The sequence below is a fragment of the Lichenostomus cassidix genome, chromosome 2 (assembly GCF_008360975.1).
Source record: "Lichenostomus cassidix isolate B80296 chromosome 2, HeHo_3.0, whole genome shotgun sequence".
Lineage (NCBI taxonomy): Eukaryota > Metazoa > Chordata > Aves > Passeriformes > Meliphagidae > Lichenostomus > Lichenostomus cassidix.
In genome coordinates, this window is record NC_139482.1 from 42757957 (window position 1) to 42773250 (window position 15294).

A 15294-nucleotide genomic window follows, 5' to 3' on the forward strand; every position below is an offset into this window, starting at 1 on the left:
ATACGGCATTTGTACTGTCCTTCTTGCTTTTTTATAATGGATGGACTTGCAAGTAGGAGCAGGACATGAAACATGATTGTTGAGATTAGGGAGTTCTGGAAAGACTGATGATGTAAATGCACAAAAGAGAAGCAAAAGCAACAGGAATGGAAAATCAGTTTGGTGTGGAACTGGATGTGGGTTCATAGGAGTGTTTTAAACAAGTTCTTAAATTCTCAAACTCCTTGATCAGGGTTTTGTTTCCACAATACAGTTAACAGATGGTCTTGTAATTTTGTTCTGTGAGCAAAAAATCTGGCATTTTTTCTTATTGTTTCCTATTATTTACCTGTTGTTCTTATATATCCTGATACTTGTTTTTTTGTTGTTAGAATTCTATGTGAATATTGCTACTAGCACAATTGCATCTAGGTCAAATCAGCTTCTCTTTCCTAATGGAAAGAGAACTTAAAAAGGCTGTGAAATACATTAGCTGTTAATTCTGTAGATATGAAGACTTTTTTAGGCTCCTAGTGAGATGCCTGATTTTTCTGCACTAAAAATACAATTTTACTGGTTTTAACACCTTTCTGAGGTCTAAACTGAGAGGCTGTTCAACTGTTTCATTTTTTTATTTTTAATAACTGGATGGAAGTAGGACTCTGCTCTGTACTTCCATTCCCCTGCAGGGGGTATGCATTATTAATCAGGGTAAAGACAAATAGAAGGAAAAAGTTAGAAAGCAAAAGAAGAAAAAAGAAAGCATGCCTGATACTGTAAGGAAACAACATACACTACATTTATTTATGGTAAGGAATAAAACTGATACTTGTCAAAGAAATTAGTCTCTAATATATTTTATTGAATTCAGAGTGTTGCTGCATTAGAAGCTGAGTAAGAAGAATCCAAACACACTGAGTAAAACCAGCCATTATGAATGGCCTTTTAAAATTCTTCTGTAGTTTGCAGTAAAAAGCTGAGAGCAGTTAACTTGGTGAACACTACATTGCATGCTGCCTTTGGCTGCTTCTCTTGCAGGTTACTGGAGTAGGTTATAACAGGTTTGGAGAAGTGATGCTCGATGGTGAAGTTATTCATGGTTATAACAACCCATCCATTAGCAAAATTGTGGAGGTAAGATCTTGGCAAAGAAAGGTGAGTTTTAACTGATGATGTAGCAGGAGAGCTTTGTATGGCATTAACTTTGTGTTCTGTTTTCTTCCTTTCCTTCCTCATCTTTTAGGCTGGTTGTGTGTGCAATGATGCCTTGATTAGAAACAACACATTGATGGGGAAGCCAACAGAAGGGGCTTTAATTGCACTTGCTATGAAGGTGTGTACTTGATGGTGCTTTTTGGATTCATGGCAGGTGGGAAATGTGTAGAAATAAGTTGTGGCTTTGCTTTTCTCATTTTCTTCTCTTTTGGATCTCCTAGATTTGTATTGCAACTGCTCATCTCCTATGTTTCTTTCTTGTAAATCTTGGGCGTTCTGAAGGATCAGAAAAAAAATATTTACGAGTGAAGTAAAATCTCTATTTTCATCTTTTTGCACTTAGTACTGTCTTTTTACCTGCCAGAAACTAATTTACCTGTTGAATATTGACTGTGCTGTCTCTTTCCCAGTTCACATCAGTAGCAGTGGGAAGTTAACTGATGTATTGGTGACTGCAGCATTTATAGTGCCTTTAAAGTGCAGGGCTTTTGAATGGTGGACCCTGTGCTGAAGTGTTTGGGGTTTTTCTTTTGGGGAGGGAGGGGGTTGTTGGCTTTTTTTTTTTGTATAATGCTGTGACACACCCATTACAGCTACTGAGAAATGTAGCAAGGCTCATGGTGAAGCCTGAAAGAAGTTTCTAGGTGCTTTCAGTGCTAGCTTGTCAGAAGCCTATTTAAATTGGAGCAGTGTGCTCAAAAGCAACTTTGGAGATGAAATTGTTCTTTAAATAAGTGATGTTTGCTAACTAATGTGTTTCAACAAGTCAACAAATTTCATACCTATTTGAAAAGAAAAGGTCCTGACATTGTGGTGGTACTTCTGTTTTCTCCAGATGGGTTTAGATGGAGTCCAGGAAGACTACATAAGAAAGGCTGAATATCCCTTCAGCTCAGAACAAAAATGGATGGCTGTTAAATGCATTCACAGAACCCAGCAGGTAAACTTCAATCGGTGTTTCTTTGAGCACTGGCTCTGTAGAATGGTTATCCCCCTTGTTTAATATCTTCATTTTTCGCTTCAGGAGTTTTGGAAGGCTGGCAGTAAAGTGCAGTCCTAGAAATATAGTTTGATAAGTAGCCACAGGTTTAGTTTCAAGCTCTGAAGTAGAGAAAAGGAATCACAAGAAATAATTTCCATAAAAGGCGTCCTGGGAAATTATTTTAGGTATTTTGAAAGCTGAGACTTTGAACGTATACTTTTCTTCCTTCTCCCTTTTCAAACATCTAAAGGAATTCTGCCAATCTTCTGCTGTTCCAGTGCTGCATAGTTACATAATGAATTAAGGACAGGAATATGCATTGATGTTAAATAGTAAAATTTCTTCTGTTTGAAAGCATGGGCTTTCTGGTTTTGATGCAGACATCACATCCCCAGTGTTGACAAATTTTATTGGTGTCGACACTGGCATGGATTATCAATAAAAACAACTCTTCAGCCTCTTCTTCTGTCTTCTGGTACTTTCACATACATGTTTGCATTCTTGTTTTGTTTAGATCAGTATGAATGTTTTTATTACAAGTATTGACATAATCACTGTCAGTCTGATAACTGGAGCCTTCTAGACAGTATGTGCAACAACAGGCCTTATATTGGATGTATGAAAAACCTTCTAGTACTTCAGACCAAAACCAGACTTGCTGACAGTGTTCTAGTATCACAGTAAAATCTGTGCTTTGGAAAGAAAGCATTTGACTCCTTTTAGCTATGTGGATTATATTGTTGATTATCCATATCTGCATAAAGAATGGTGAGCAGAAATTAGGATAACATTTTAATCCATGTAAAGACTTACTATGGCTGTGTTTCTGAATCAGAAATTTTAAAAAAATGTTGGAAATTTGATAATAGATTTAGAGGGGGCATAAATTATTTGAAGACTAAGAAAATACAGTGGATTTGGAAACTTGAAACTCTCATCAGTTAAGCCTATCATGAAATATTGAGGTAACTTGACTGCTGTGCATATAAATAACTTCACAGGAAGAAAATAGATGTATTAAAAAAGAGCTTTTTAGTTCAACTGGAGAAAAAATGAGTGATCAGTGATTGGAAATTGAGCTGAGGCAGCAGTTCTTAATGGAAAGGGGGGAAGGGAAGGAATGAGTTCATTTAGCATTGGAGTTAATGTGAAGTGTTTGAGGTAGGTGGTGGATTTTCAATCCTATGATATCATCATATCAAGGCTAGATGGCTGTCTGGAAAATATTAAAGTTATTAGGCCTTGTACAAGGACAGAGGGGATGTTTAATGACCTGTGCAGCTGGTCTAGTGATAAGCTTAAGGTGTTCCAGGCCTAATGGTCTGAGTGGGTTGAATTTCTGTTCTTTGCATGGCTCCTTTAGTGTATAAACTGTGACTTGTGGTGTGTCTGTCTGATGTCTACTGAAATTAGATATTGATTATTAGCTTGGCTCTTTTGATTTTACCACTCTTGAATGTACACTGTCTAAAGATACTCAAAAGAACAGATTTTTATGTTTAAAAGGCATGTTTGATTTGCGTTATGTTCTTAAGATTCTTAAAAAAGTACACATCTGTCATTATTATGTGTCCATGTGTGTATGTACTTGTGTATGTGTAGTTATGCATACATACACATGTACACAACAGCTCTTTTTTCTTTTAGGACAAACCTGAAATTTGCTTTATGAAAGGTGCTTATGAACAAGTCATTAGGTACTGTACATCATATAACTGTAAGGGACAGAGCCTACCTCTGGTTCAGCAACAGAGAGAGCAATACCAGCAAGAGAAGATGTCTATGGGTTCTGCAGGACTTAGGGGTAAGGCTGTTTCAGTCTGTCAAAATAACAATTTTATTTAAACGGTGCTACTTGTTAAAAAAAACCAAAAACAACAACAAGAAACAAGAGCAGCCCAAAACACTTGGATCTATTTTTTGTTTGGTGGTTGGGTTTTTTTGTTCAGTTAGTACCACTGTGTTGTTTAGCTTTTAGGCCTGTATAATAGCATGATTAAACTGCAAAGGGTGAGAAAGGGCACTGTTGCTTCCTGTTGTCTCTTTCATGTGACCATAACTGAACAGTACATTGCTACTTAATAGCTTCCATACCTTATTATAGGTGCCTATGGGGTTTTTTTTAATGTGAATGTGTTTATTTGTCCATGACTTTGGCTCCTGCCACCTTCATGAGTCAGACTAGCACAACTGATTGCAGGTCAGGAGATGTCATTAGAATTATCTTCTGTGTTAACAAGCTGTGTAGAATTTTAGAAAAAACAAAGTATTTTTCACAAGATGATTGACAGGAGTTGATTATGGGCCAGCATTAAACATGACTGGCTTTCTTTGGCCTCTGTAAAGAGATCTCTAGGCTGTTAAGTCCATGCACAGCTTTTTAATTTTTTATTATTACTTTTTAAAGGGAGGGGTACTCTGTGGCTCAGGAAATTCCTAAGATGCAAATTGTTAGAAGCTGAGAGGATATCCTAGGAGTGGTATCTCTTTGCTGTTTTATTTGAACACTCATTCATTCTGTCTGTCAAACAAAAAAATTAAGTGTAATATTTTGAAAAAAGCAAACTTGCCTTTCCCTTTCAACTCTAATGACATTTAAATATATTTGAATTAAGAGTCCTACTTTAAAAGACATTCCAGAAAATATTCAGCATGTACTGAATGAAATCTACCTCTCAAAAAGGAAAAAAGAAACAAAGCAGAAAATAAATATGTTAACTGATCCTCACTTTCATCCTCTTGCATAAAAGAAATGCACAGAGAAATAACAAAGCTAGGTGTGGTTCTCTTTCCACACAGTGAAAGTGTAAAAACTTTCAGATGAGAATAAATAGGAAAGTTATCTTTAAAAACTGGAATATGACTGGTAAGAAATTCTTGAGAAGAGTGTACATAAGTAGGCTATTGTGAATGCTCAGCCTTGCTACTGCCAAGGTTTTTAAAAAAGGAAAATATCAATTTCTGCCCTTTGCTTTATGCTGGCCTATTAGTTTGAAACAGTTGTTTTAAATGCTGATGTAAATGTTAATTTCAAATCTTAACTTTTTTTTTTTGTCTTTAAAGTTCTGGCCTTAGCTTCTGGTCCTGAGTTAGGACAGCTGACTTTTTTGGGACTTGTGGGAATAATTGATCCTCCACGGACTGGTGTAAAAGAAGCTGTTACTACACTTATCACCTCAGGAGTTGCAATAAAAATGGTTACTGGAGATTCACAGGAAACTGCAGTTGCAATTGGTATGAATAGCTCATTTGCTTTCATATTTTCTTCTTTTCTGCTTAGCTTATTATTACAATGTGTGGGTATTAAGTCTTTAATGTTTGTGAGTTCTCTGTTTTGGGCTAACGTATGGCACAGTAGAATTTGCAGGAAAAAAGACCCAAAACCCCATGACCCTGAGATGACCCTGAAGTGATACTTTGCTTTCAGCTTGAACAGAAGTTTTTCTCATTTGGTTAATATATGACTTTGGCTGTTTGAAACTGTATTTCTTTCTGGTGTTGTCTTATTGCATATGCTTGATTTCTGATTCTTACTGTTACATCACCACCCCCAGCCTCCCTACCCTCAGCTTTGGATGTATTTCTCATGACAATAGGGATGAACTAAAATAGCCAGTGACAGGGAGTAATGATGTATGACACTTCAGTGCTGTCCAGTACAGTTTTGTCCATACAACTAAGTTTGAAGCTTAAGTATTATTCATAAATATTTTGAACAAGCTATTCAACCTATTTTTACAATATAATACATTAAAGTATGAGCACTTTAGCTGGAATATGAATTCTTTACAAACACGATGATGAACAGTTAAATGTGCACATGACAAGTATACCCCCAAACTCAGACTATTTTATCACTGGTTTCTTTTCCCCCTTGTGTCCTTCATGTTATTTTTCATTTTCTGTCATGTTATTTTTGAACTGTGAATTCTTTGAGAGGACTGAACTCCTCTGTTTGTTTATATGACACCTGACAGAATCAGCTACAGACCTTTAGACCTAAAAAGACAAAGCAAATAAATATCTGATTAGGATAGACTTTGTAGCATGTTGTTGTTACTCAAGAGTTTAGATAAATTACTCCAACATACTGAATCAATAACGTAGTAAGATGTTCTGCTCTAGGTATTTCAAATCTGATATGCTGCCGAAAATATTAGTATTAAAAGAAAATAATTGGGTACTTAATGTCTTAAAAGGGTAAATTATTATAATAAGGTTTTTTTATTACTTTTTTACAGCTAGTCGACTAGGATTGTATTCCAAAAATTCACAGGCAATCTCTGGAGAAGAGATAGATGATTTGGATATTCAGCAGCTTTCTCAAATAACACCGAAGGTTTGTTTTGATGTACTACTTACTGAAATGTGCCAAAGGATACTTTTACATATTGAGAAATGCTTTTTTTCTGTGGCAAGCTAAAATGTAATTTCTGAGATACAAATAATATTGTTCTTAAAACTATCTTTTGGGCTGATGTATGATCAGTATGAAAATTTATGTCTTTCAACTTACACAATTATCTTTTTAGTGAGTTTATTGCTTCTGTCTCTTTTAATGATTCAGTTTGTTTTTTACCTTTCACTTTCATTTTGCCACCTCTCAGTGAATATCACCTTTTCGTATTATTAGGCCATTTTATTTCTGAGTAACTCAGTTCAAATATATAACCTTACTGTCTGCATGTTCAGACAGTCCATTGTTTTGTAATTTGTGAGAAGACTTGTCTGTGTTTTTAATGATTTTAATCGAGCAGAGGTCACTGGTTGGGAATTTCAAAAGTCTATTAAGTTACTGCTTACTACTTTTTAGTTAGTAAATGACTAAACGGATTAACCAATGTCAAAGTTGTAAATCTGAAGACATAATCAAATGCAATAGAGGTGCAGGTTTAGCAAGGTTGCAAAATCTATGCATCAAAATGCTGCTCTGTTTGCCAAGGACTGCAAAATTAGACTTCAGCATGGTTGAATCTGGTGTAAGCAAGCCAAAAGCCAATATTGCAATCAAGAAATGTCTGCTTTCTGCTTTTTCTTATTGACTCACAGAAACGAAGAAAAAGAAAGAATTGTGTGGCAAATAGTAATTTTTGGTTTATTTGGTAATACTTCTTCCTAAAGATTGTCCACATTAAATAACTGAAATAGCTACAAATTTACTTACATCTGTTTGACCTGAGACCCAATTGCTTTTCTAGGTGTTTGCTTAAAATCTTATTAGGAATTAATTAAAATCAACCAATAAGACTGATAGCTGTGTACAGTCTAAAGTGATTGTTGAGAAATCTAACTTTCTTTCAGGCTTCTTAAAGGGGAAGAATGCTAACTATATGGACATTATGGAAAACAAAATTCCATGTGCTCAAATTTTAATTTACAGAGAAGTCCAGAGACCAAAACAAATCTGAAAATTGTTTCTTCCAAGTAATAATTTTTAATTAGCTTTAAAACTTCAACTGTTAATAACATTCTACATAAACTAGTAAAATTGAAATATCCTGATTAACTTGTCACTAGTGCTGACAAGGAAAAAGGACATTGATTGTAGAGTCAGCATGGCAATTGCCTGTATGAATTTAGTCAGGAAGGCCAGCAGCAAGCTGTTATAGCTTAGCTGCTTCATTATTTTAGAAGGCTTTTAAATTGCATGTTCTATCTTAAAATAAGCAGCAATAACTTTGTTTACCAGAACACACTTTGAATCTTCTCTGGAATTAACGATTTCACTCAATTAAATACACAGCTCACTGGTGCTTCAGCTTAAGAGCTAACAAGAATATGGTTGGCCTTTGATTGGATTTTTTAACCTCTACCTGAATAGAATCCAGTGCAATTCTTCACATTTTTGAAATTTTCATCACTGCTTCATTGTTCTTTTAATAGGTTGCAGTATTCTACAGAGCCAGTCCCCGACATAAATTGAAAATTATAAAGGTAGGTCTTACAGAGGCTCAAATGCTGGACTGTTGCTGTGGGTATTGCTTGTGCTGCCTTTACTTAAACTATAATGTGCTACAGTGTGTCAAGATGAAATCAGAAATGCATCTGATTTGACAGTGAGGTGTACTTGAAAATATTATCTAGAAAAATGCATAGTGCCCACAAGGAATAGGTAGGCAACACTGTGCTTTCTTCTATGTAGAGAGCTGGGGATTGATTGAGATTTTGTGTCACATTGCACTTGAATTGACTAGGAACTTGAAAGAACCATATTTCTGATACTTGTCAGATGAGATAAAAGGGAATGAATTTCAAGCCATGTCTGTGGCAATGCCTCTATTCAGAAGTTAACAAAAGAAGGTAGCAAAAAGGGACATAGTCAGTGTAACAATTGGAACAATCATCAAAGTTACAATAAGGAGAAGTCAAAACACTGAGACTGTAGGGATGCATGCAAGACTTATAAGAAGGTGATAATGGTAATATGAAAGTACAATATCTTCTGTCTTTCTCTAGAGTTTTTCCTTTGTCCTAAAGGCAAATTTTATATACCCTAGCTTTAAAATTTAGGCTGTCTGAACATATGAACTGAAGTTTAACTTAAAATCTTTTATAAAAATTATGTAGAACAGAAACAGCTGCTTTTTTTCTTTAGGACATTACAATGGAATTATAAGAAATGGGGGAGGGGGGGCAATGACACAAACCTGGTATATAGAAAAATTGTATAGAATGGCTTATTTCAATCCCTGATTTAAGTTCTTTTCCCTCTCTTTAGTCCCTGCAAAATAATGGTGCTGTAGTAGCTATGACAGGAGATGGAGTGAATGATGCTGTTGCTCTGAAGGCTGCTGATATTGGTGTAGCAATGGGACAAACTGGAACAGATGTTTGTAAAGAGGCAGCAGATATGATCCTCGTGGATGATGATTTTCAGACAATAATGTAGGTAGACTTTATGTACATACCTTTTACTGTATAACTTTAATGAGATGTTGCCTGGGTTAAAAACAATAGAAGTTCCCTGAACTTGTAAGTGTAGCAGCTGTAAATGGAGTTTTCTGCTCAGTCAGGAGTATTAGCATATTTGGAAACATAACTGAGGTGAAATTGTGAGTCTATTAGTAGTTAGTAGATTTTATTCAATTTCTTGCTTCAGAAGTACAAAACTAATGAAAAAATGACAGAGCATTCCACTCAAGATTTTAAAAATTTAAATAGTTCTCCATTTGTTTTCAACTCTTAAATGTGGTGGTTTCAGAAAATGAAAGAAAATATAAGCTATTTAGATATCACAGGTGAAAACAAGTTATTAGCTTCTGGTAACCAGCTGTTTGTACTTGTCCATTTTTTTGGTTGATGTATTTCAAAAAGAGCTTGGCTAAACTTACCCTATTTTGACTTTAATTCATCTGACTTTTGAAGGTAGTGGTTGTTGACAGAGCTGAACTGCTGTCTGGCGAAATAGCCTTCATTTTGAAATTATGCATCAATCTCAGAACACTTCAGTTCCAAAGTATGACACTTAACCCTTGGGAAGAAGTGAGATGAAGAAGTACAGTATAAGGACATCTACCTATGTAGCAGTATGTCAGAGGATGATCTGAGGTTGTCACACTAATTCACCCAACAGAAATGTGCTGTTATGCAAAAACAAAACAGAGAAGGGAGTCATTTTAACATAGTCAGAAGAGTACATAGGAAGGACATCTGTAGTAAGTACTTTACATGGGCTTGGTGAGGCTTTTGCTGGAATGCTTAATCCAATTTTGCTCACTTCATCTGGAAAGCAGTCAGTGGACGAGTGAGAAGAGTGGTGAATGCTAAGGAAAAAAAGAAGAATGAGCTTCCATAGCTTTACATCTTTTTCCTGCCCTTTTAATTTTTTAAGTTACAGAAGGAATGCTGTTTAATTGTTGTGGGAATGGAAGAAAGAAATCAGTTTTATTTGCAGAAAAGTTTGCTTTATTTGGGTATTAGAAAATCCTTTCTCACTGCACTAGTTGTGATAATTTGGTAGGCAAGTTGTGACATGTGCTAGGGGTTCTGAAGATGGTCTGTGCATATTTCATTCTGGTACAGGAAGAATACATGGTCCTCTAAAGTTACGCTGTATTTCTGAGTGTTTTAAAAGTATGTGTGTGTGAGGTTTGTTGGCTTTTTGGTTTTTCTGTTGTTTTTGGTTTTTTTTATCTGATTTGAATTGGAAACTTCTCAAGGATGGCGGTGAATTTTGAACAAAGAGGAGATTTTACTAATAACATTTCATTTGGAAAGTTAAGCAACTGGAAAAATAACTTGTGATTATTCACACTCACAGAATAGTTTGGTTTCTTATAGTCAAGTTGAAAAGCAATGACTACCAAAGTTGTAAGAACCTCAACTCCATTTGTTTCTTGCTATTTTTATTGCTGCTTAAATTAATAGCTTTTTTTGGTTTGTGTTAAGCTTTTCTTGGCAGTAGATTCATTTGTGTAGTAATATAATCTTTGTTTTTTATTGCAGGTCTGCAATTGAAGAGGGTAAAGGAATTTATAATAACATAAAAAATTTTGTTAGATTTCAACTGAGCACGTAAGTTTGAAAAGTTGTCAGTATCAGAAGTTTCTTGTGAATGAATCAAAGCATGAAGCAGATGCATAAATTCTTGTCAATACTGTTAAATTTCACATAGGATGCTGGTGTGCTATGCTTTTGAGTTTTCAGTAATTTGTTTTGGTGGCTTGTTTTATTTTTAAAGAATCAGAAGATAAAGAAACAGACACGTAACTGTCACAGTTCTTCCTGTTAAGATGTGTAAAGTCGATTACTGGAAGGCTAGAGAGAAACAGCATAGCTGCCTTTGGGTCTCTGCTTAAATGAGAAGTGGGTAGTCAGTCCTTCCTTAACCAGAACATGTACTCAAATGGAGAAAACCAGGGAATTAGGAGGTTAGTTTTTCTGAAATTCATGTACTAGCTTGTGGAATGAATTAGCTGTATGAAGCTGACTTCCTTTTCTTGCATATAAGGATTCATGTGCTAGCTATATAATGTGTATGTAAGACAAGAAGGCAAGAGTTTATTAAGCCTTAGTTTCAAATTTTTTGTGAGTTTATCTTATTGGATCTGGATTCAGGGACATGGTTTTTCTCTTCACCATGTTCATCTACTTTTCCGAAGCCTTCATGACATTTCAGAGTGGTCTGAAATTTGCAGAAACTAAAAAAAAACAAAACCAAACCTAAACCATCAAATAAAACACACCCAAAAAAACCCCATAAAAACCCCAACCCACAAACAACAAATACCACCCTAACTCCCCTCCTAAACAAAACAAAACACATTCTCAACAAAAACTCCCAACACAACAAAACCCAGAAAAGACCAACTTGTTTACCTGCATAAACATTGTAAGAAGTGCCATATACTTTCAGTCTTACCAAGTGTCCTGCACTGGTGTAAGACTAGACTAGAAATTTGCTGCTCAAAAATAACTGAGTGCAGATGTTCTGGGAAAAGTGTGCTTGCCTGTTAGCCCTGAAAATGATAGCCTCAGGTTTTTGATGAATCAGTTACCCTTTGGTTTTTTCTGTCCCTCTTTGCCCGGAGAGCATAATAGGGTTCAGTACAGTGCTAAATTTGGAAATATTATGAGCCTTGCTCTCTTCTTGGTTATGAAACCGCTTAGTCTTGCACTGAGAGCAATTAGTGCATACATGTTTACAGAGGTTTCTAATGCCGAGCTTTGCAGCCAGCTAACCTGTTTTTCAGTCTTTGGCCTGGCCTTCTCATCTTGCTAGTAATGAGGAGTGCTGTAGGTATTTTTAGGGAGCTTGAGTAGTACCTTGCCTTGACTGAGCAGGCAAACCAGTGACAGGTGCAGAGAGTGAGTTTGTTTACATCAGAAGTGAAAAAGCAATTTTGCAAAACCATATTTAGAAATTCAGCTTTTGGCACAAGTGTAGGATCCAGTTCCTCATAAATCAGTTGGGTGAAGGTGAGTGATAATTCTGAAATGTTATTTAAGAGTTTGGGAGGCTTTTAAATGCAAATTTTCTGCCTTTTTATTGCCAGAACAATGGTGTTTTAAATATGGACTGTGTCAGAATGAGTATTCTAAAGGATTTCATGCTCTGCCTTTAAAGTTCGACTTACGTCAGTCATGATTCACACTGTCAAAATCTGTATCTACTCTTAAACAGTTGAAGTGTTGATTACAAAGCAGTTAGCAGTGGATCTTCAGAAATGTTCCATGCTGACAGTTGTAAAAATGGATTCTTTCAACAGGAGTATAGCAGCACTGACTTTAATCTCACTGGCTACATTAATGAACTTTCCTAATCCTCTCAATGCCATGCAGATCTTATGGATCAATATTATTATGGATGGACCTCCAGCTCAAAGGTATACTTACCTTTACTTTTAACTCTATTAGATTCTGTAGTCCTTTTATTTCAAGAAGGAAAATGGTTGCTCATAAATGAAACTGTGAAGTGTTAAGCTTCAGTGAAATGTTTCTGAAATAGCAAACTTTCTCTTTGAATTTCAGTGCTTGCAGTATGATTCTATGTTAATTCTATTTAGTTTGCTTTAGTATCTAATGATATGGGGGCAGCAAGGATACCTAAAGATCCATGGATAAGCCCATGAAACTTGCATGCAGGGTTCTGGCTTCTCTCTGTGTTCTTCCTCTGACCCTCTTCACTGCAGGTGGAGGGAGAGATGGTGAGGAACTAGCATTAAATCCTTTTTCTTTCAACTCAAGAGATCTAATCCTTAAGCTGGAAGCAGTGAATTACTTTTATGATGATAAAAATGTAAGATGTTCTTTTTAATTGTAAGCCTTGGGGTGGAGCCTGTGGATAAAGATATTATTCGAAAACCTCCAAGAAATCTGAAGGACAGCATTCTGACCAAAAACCTGATTGTTAAAATACTGGTTTCATCAATAATTATTGTGTGTGGAACACTGTTCGTCTTCTGGAGAGAGGTATGACAGAAGTGCAAAAATCAGAGCAGTAACAACCTAAGTTAAAAGAAATCCTTTTTATTACCAGCAGTTGTAATTCGGAATTAATATGAACTTAGTTGTGAGTTTTGGCCATCCTTATTTAACACTCGCAGAGTAGAGAAGATTTTCTAAACAGTTGTTGAAATGAGAAGAACACAGACTTTTATGTACAAACAGACTTAACACAGTCTTTTAACACAAACTTTTTCAGGTTCCAAATCTACTTTGGAAACTTTGGCCCATAGAAAATAATTATGCAAATCTTCTAGCCAGATTATTATGAAACAGCCATTTGACTTTGTTTCACAGTAAGAAAAATGTTGTTTGAACATTTGGTAGTGCATCACAGAATTCCTGTAATTCCAAGTGCTTGCATGAATGTTGGTCAGGAGGCTTCATTTATTCATAGCTTGGAATTAGAAATTGTTATAAGTTACAGGTGTGTAATTTTTGCTGTAAGATTTATTAAATCAGCATGGGGCAAACAAGTTACTTTTGCTTTCATTTCCTAGCTAGTAAAACTTATTGTAGAATTATTGTTATTATTTTGTGAAATTGACTTTTTTTAACTGTGGAGGGTTTAAAGCATGCTAAAGCCATTTCACTTTCTTTTGTTGGCAGTTAAGAGACAATGTAATAACACCTCGAGATACAACCATGACTTTCACCTGTTTTGTATTTTTTGATATGTTCAATGCTTTGAGTTCTAGATCTCAGGTGAGCAATTCATATTGTCCATTTACACAGTTTTAACACAATAATCAGAGTTTTCTTTGAGGAAAATTCTTGCTGTGTTTGTTTCAAGTGTTTTCCTGCAGATTTGCTTCACATCTGCGATTAAGCTCAGTTTCATGTATTTACTAGGTAGGATTTCTTAATTTACAGATAAATTAGATTACTTAATTCGTTTATATGGTGGTGTCCTGACAAAAGCAAGAAAGTTGTTATTAAGAGCTGAAGAGTGATGGTCCTTTGTATTGCTGTGTACACTTGCTTGATATTTTGCTTCCTGGAAATTCTGTCTGTTCAGCAGCCTTACTGGAATGTAAATTTTCTTGAGGGCCTTAGCTTTTATATATTTTGTAATCCTTAAACCCATAGTCCAAGGAAAATTTCTGAAACTGTTCTCTATTTTTTTATCTGTCTATATTTTTTTTCATTTTGAGGAATCAAGTCTGAAATTTTGTGATAGTATACATTTACTCTAATTTGCAGTCTATTTTCTTATATGGAATAGTTTGGGGGAATCTTTTTCTGATGCACTGTACTTGTGGAAAAGTGAGCTCAATATGCAAGCTGTTGACTATGAAGACAAGACTTGTAGTCTGTTTACCAGGGAGAAAATGTAATTGGCCTGTTCAAGAACTTGTTCTGGATTATCTGAGAGGTCAATAAGTAATATTTTACATTATAAAGTTTATAATTATGCTTTTGTAGATAATTAAGATTACATGTACAGTGTAACATACTACTTTCTTTTACAGACAAAATCTGTGTTTGAGATTGGACTTTGCAGTAACAAAATGTTCTGCTATGCTGTCCTCGGATCTATAATGGGGCAGTTATTGGTCATTTACTTTCCTCCACTTCAGAAGGTTTTCCAAACAGAGAGCCTGAGTGTCTTGGGTAAGAACAATTCCCTTTTAAAAAATGTGCATTAGGGATTAATTTATAAATGTGTTAAGTGATGGCTGTGTAAGAGCACTTTCTGGCTGTTGGCATACAACAGGAATACAAAGCATGCTGATCCTTTTTGTTTTGTGGGTAGGGTTTGTTTGGGGTTTTGTTTGTTTCATTGGTTTGGCTTTTGATTTTTTTAAATCCTTCTAGAGGTTTTCTTTGGGGGACATTTAAATATGTATGGTACACAGCTGATCAGTGCATTCTTAAAATTTTAGGTGCTTACTTGTTTGGGGGTTATTAATATAAATTTTGTTGCAGGCAAAATTATTGACTTTGTAGGTTTGTGAGCACTCTTAATTTAGCTGTTTCATAAGGTTTTTCTCTGAATTTAAACACCTTATTTAGACATCCTGATCCTTAATATTGATTGCATTGTCATAGGGTAAATAAACATGAGGATTAAAAAAAGCTATAGATGCACAATGCTATTGGCCTCATTAAGACTTAAGTTTATTACTTTTGTGATTTTCTGGAGTTAAATTACTGTAATGAAATACATCTAT

At 35.3% G+C, this 15294-nt stretch overlaps 1 protein-coding gene across 5 annotated transcripts in view; it reads left to right on the forward strand.

The window, feature by feature from the left end:
* ATP2C1 (ATPase secretory pathway Ca2+ transporting 1) overlaps positions 1-15294 on the forward strand; it is a 62117-nt gene that overhangs the window by 45705 nt on the left and 1118 nt on the right. For all 5 annotated transcript variants that reach the window (XM_085051248.1, XM_085051251.1, XM_085051252.1 and 2 more), the window contains 13 exons: positions 1018-1113; positions 1223-1312; positions 2030-2134; positions 3824-3980; positions 5240-5410; positions 6418-6515; positions 8060-8110; positions 8895-9061; positions 10622-10690; positions 12385-12501; positions 12940-13087; positions 13730-13825; positions 14593-14734. In XM_085051248.1, the coding sequence (XP_084907374.1) occupies positions 1018-1113; positions 1223-1312; positions 2030-2134; positions 3824-3980; positions 5240-5410; positions 6418-6515; positions 8060-8110; positions 8895-9061; positions 10622-10690; positions 12385-12501; positions 12940-13087; positions 13730-13825; positions 14593-14734 (1507 nt within the window). The remainder of the gene's footprint in view (positions 1-1017; positions 1114-1222; positions 1313-2029; positions 2135-3823; positions 3981-5239; positions 5411-6417; positions 6516-8059; positions 8111-8894; positions 9062-10621; positions 10691-12384; positions 12502-12939; positions 13088-13729; positions 13826-14592; positions 14735-15294) is intronic.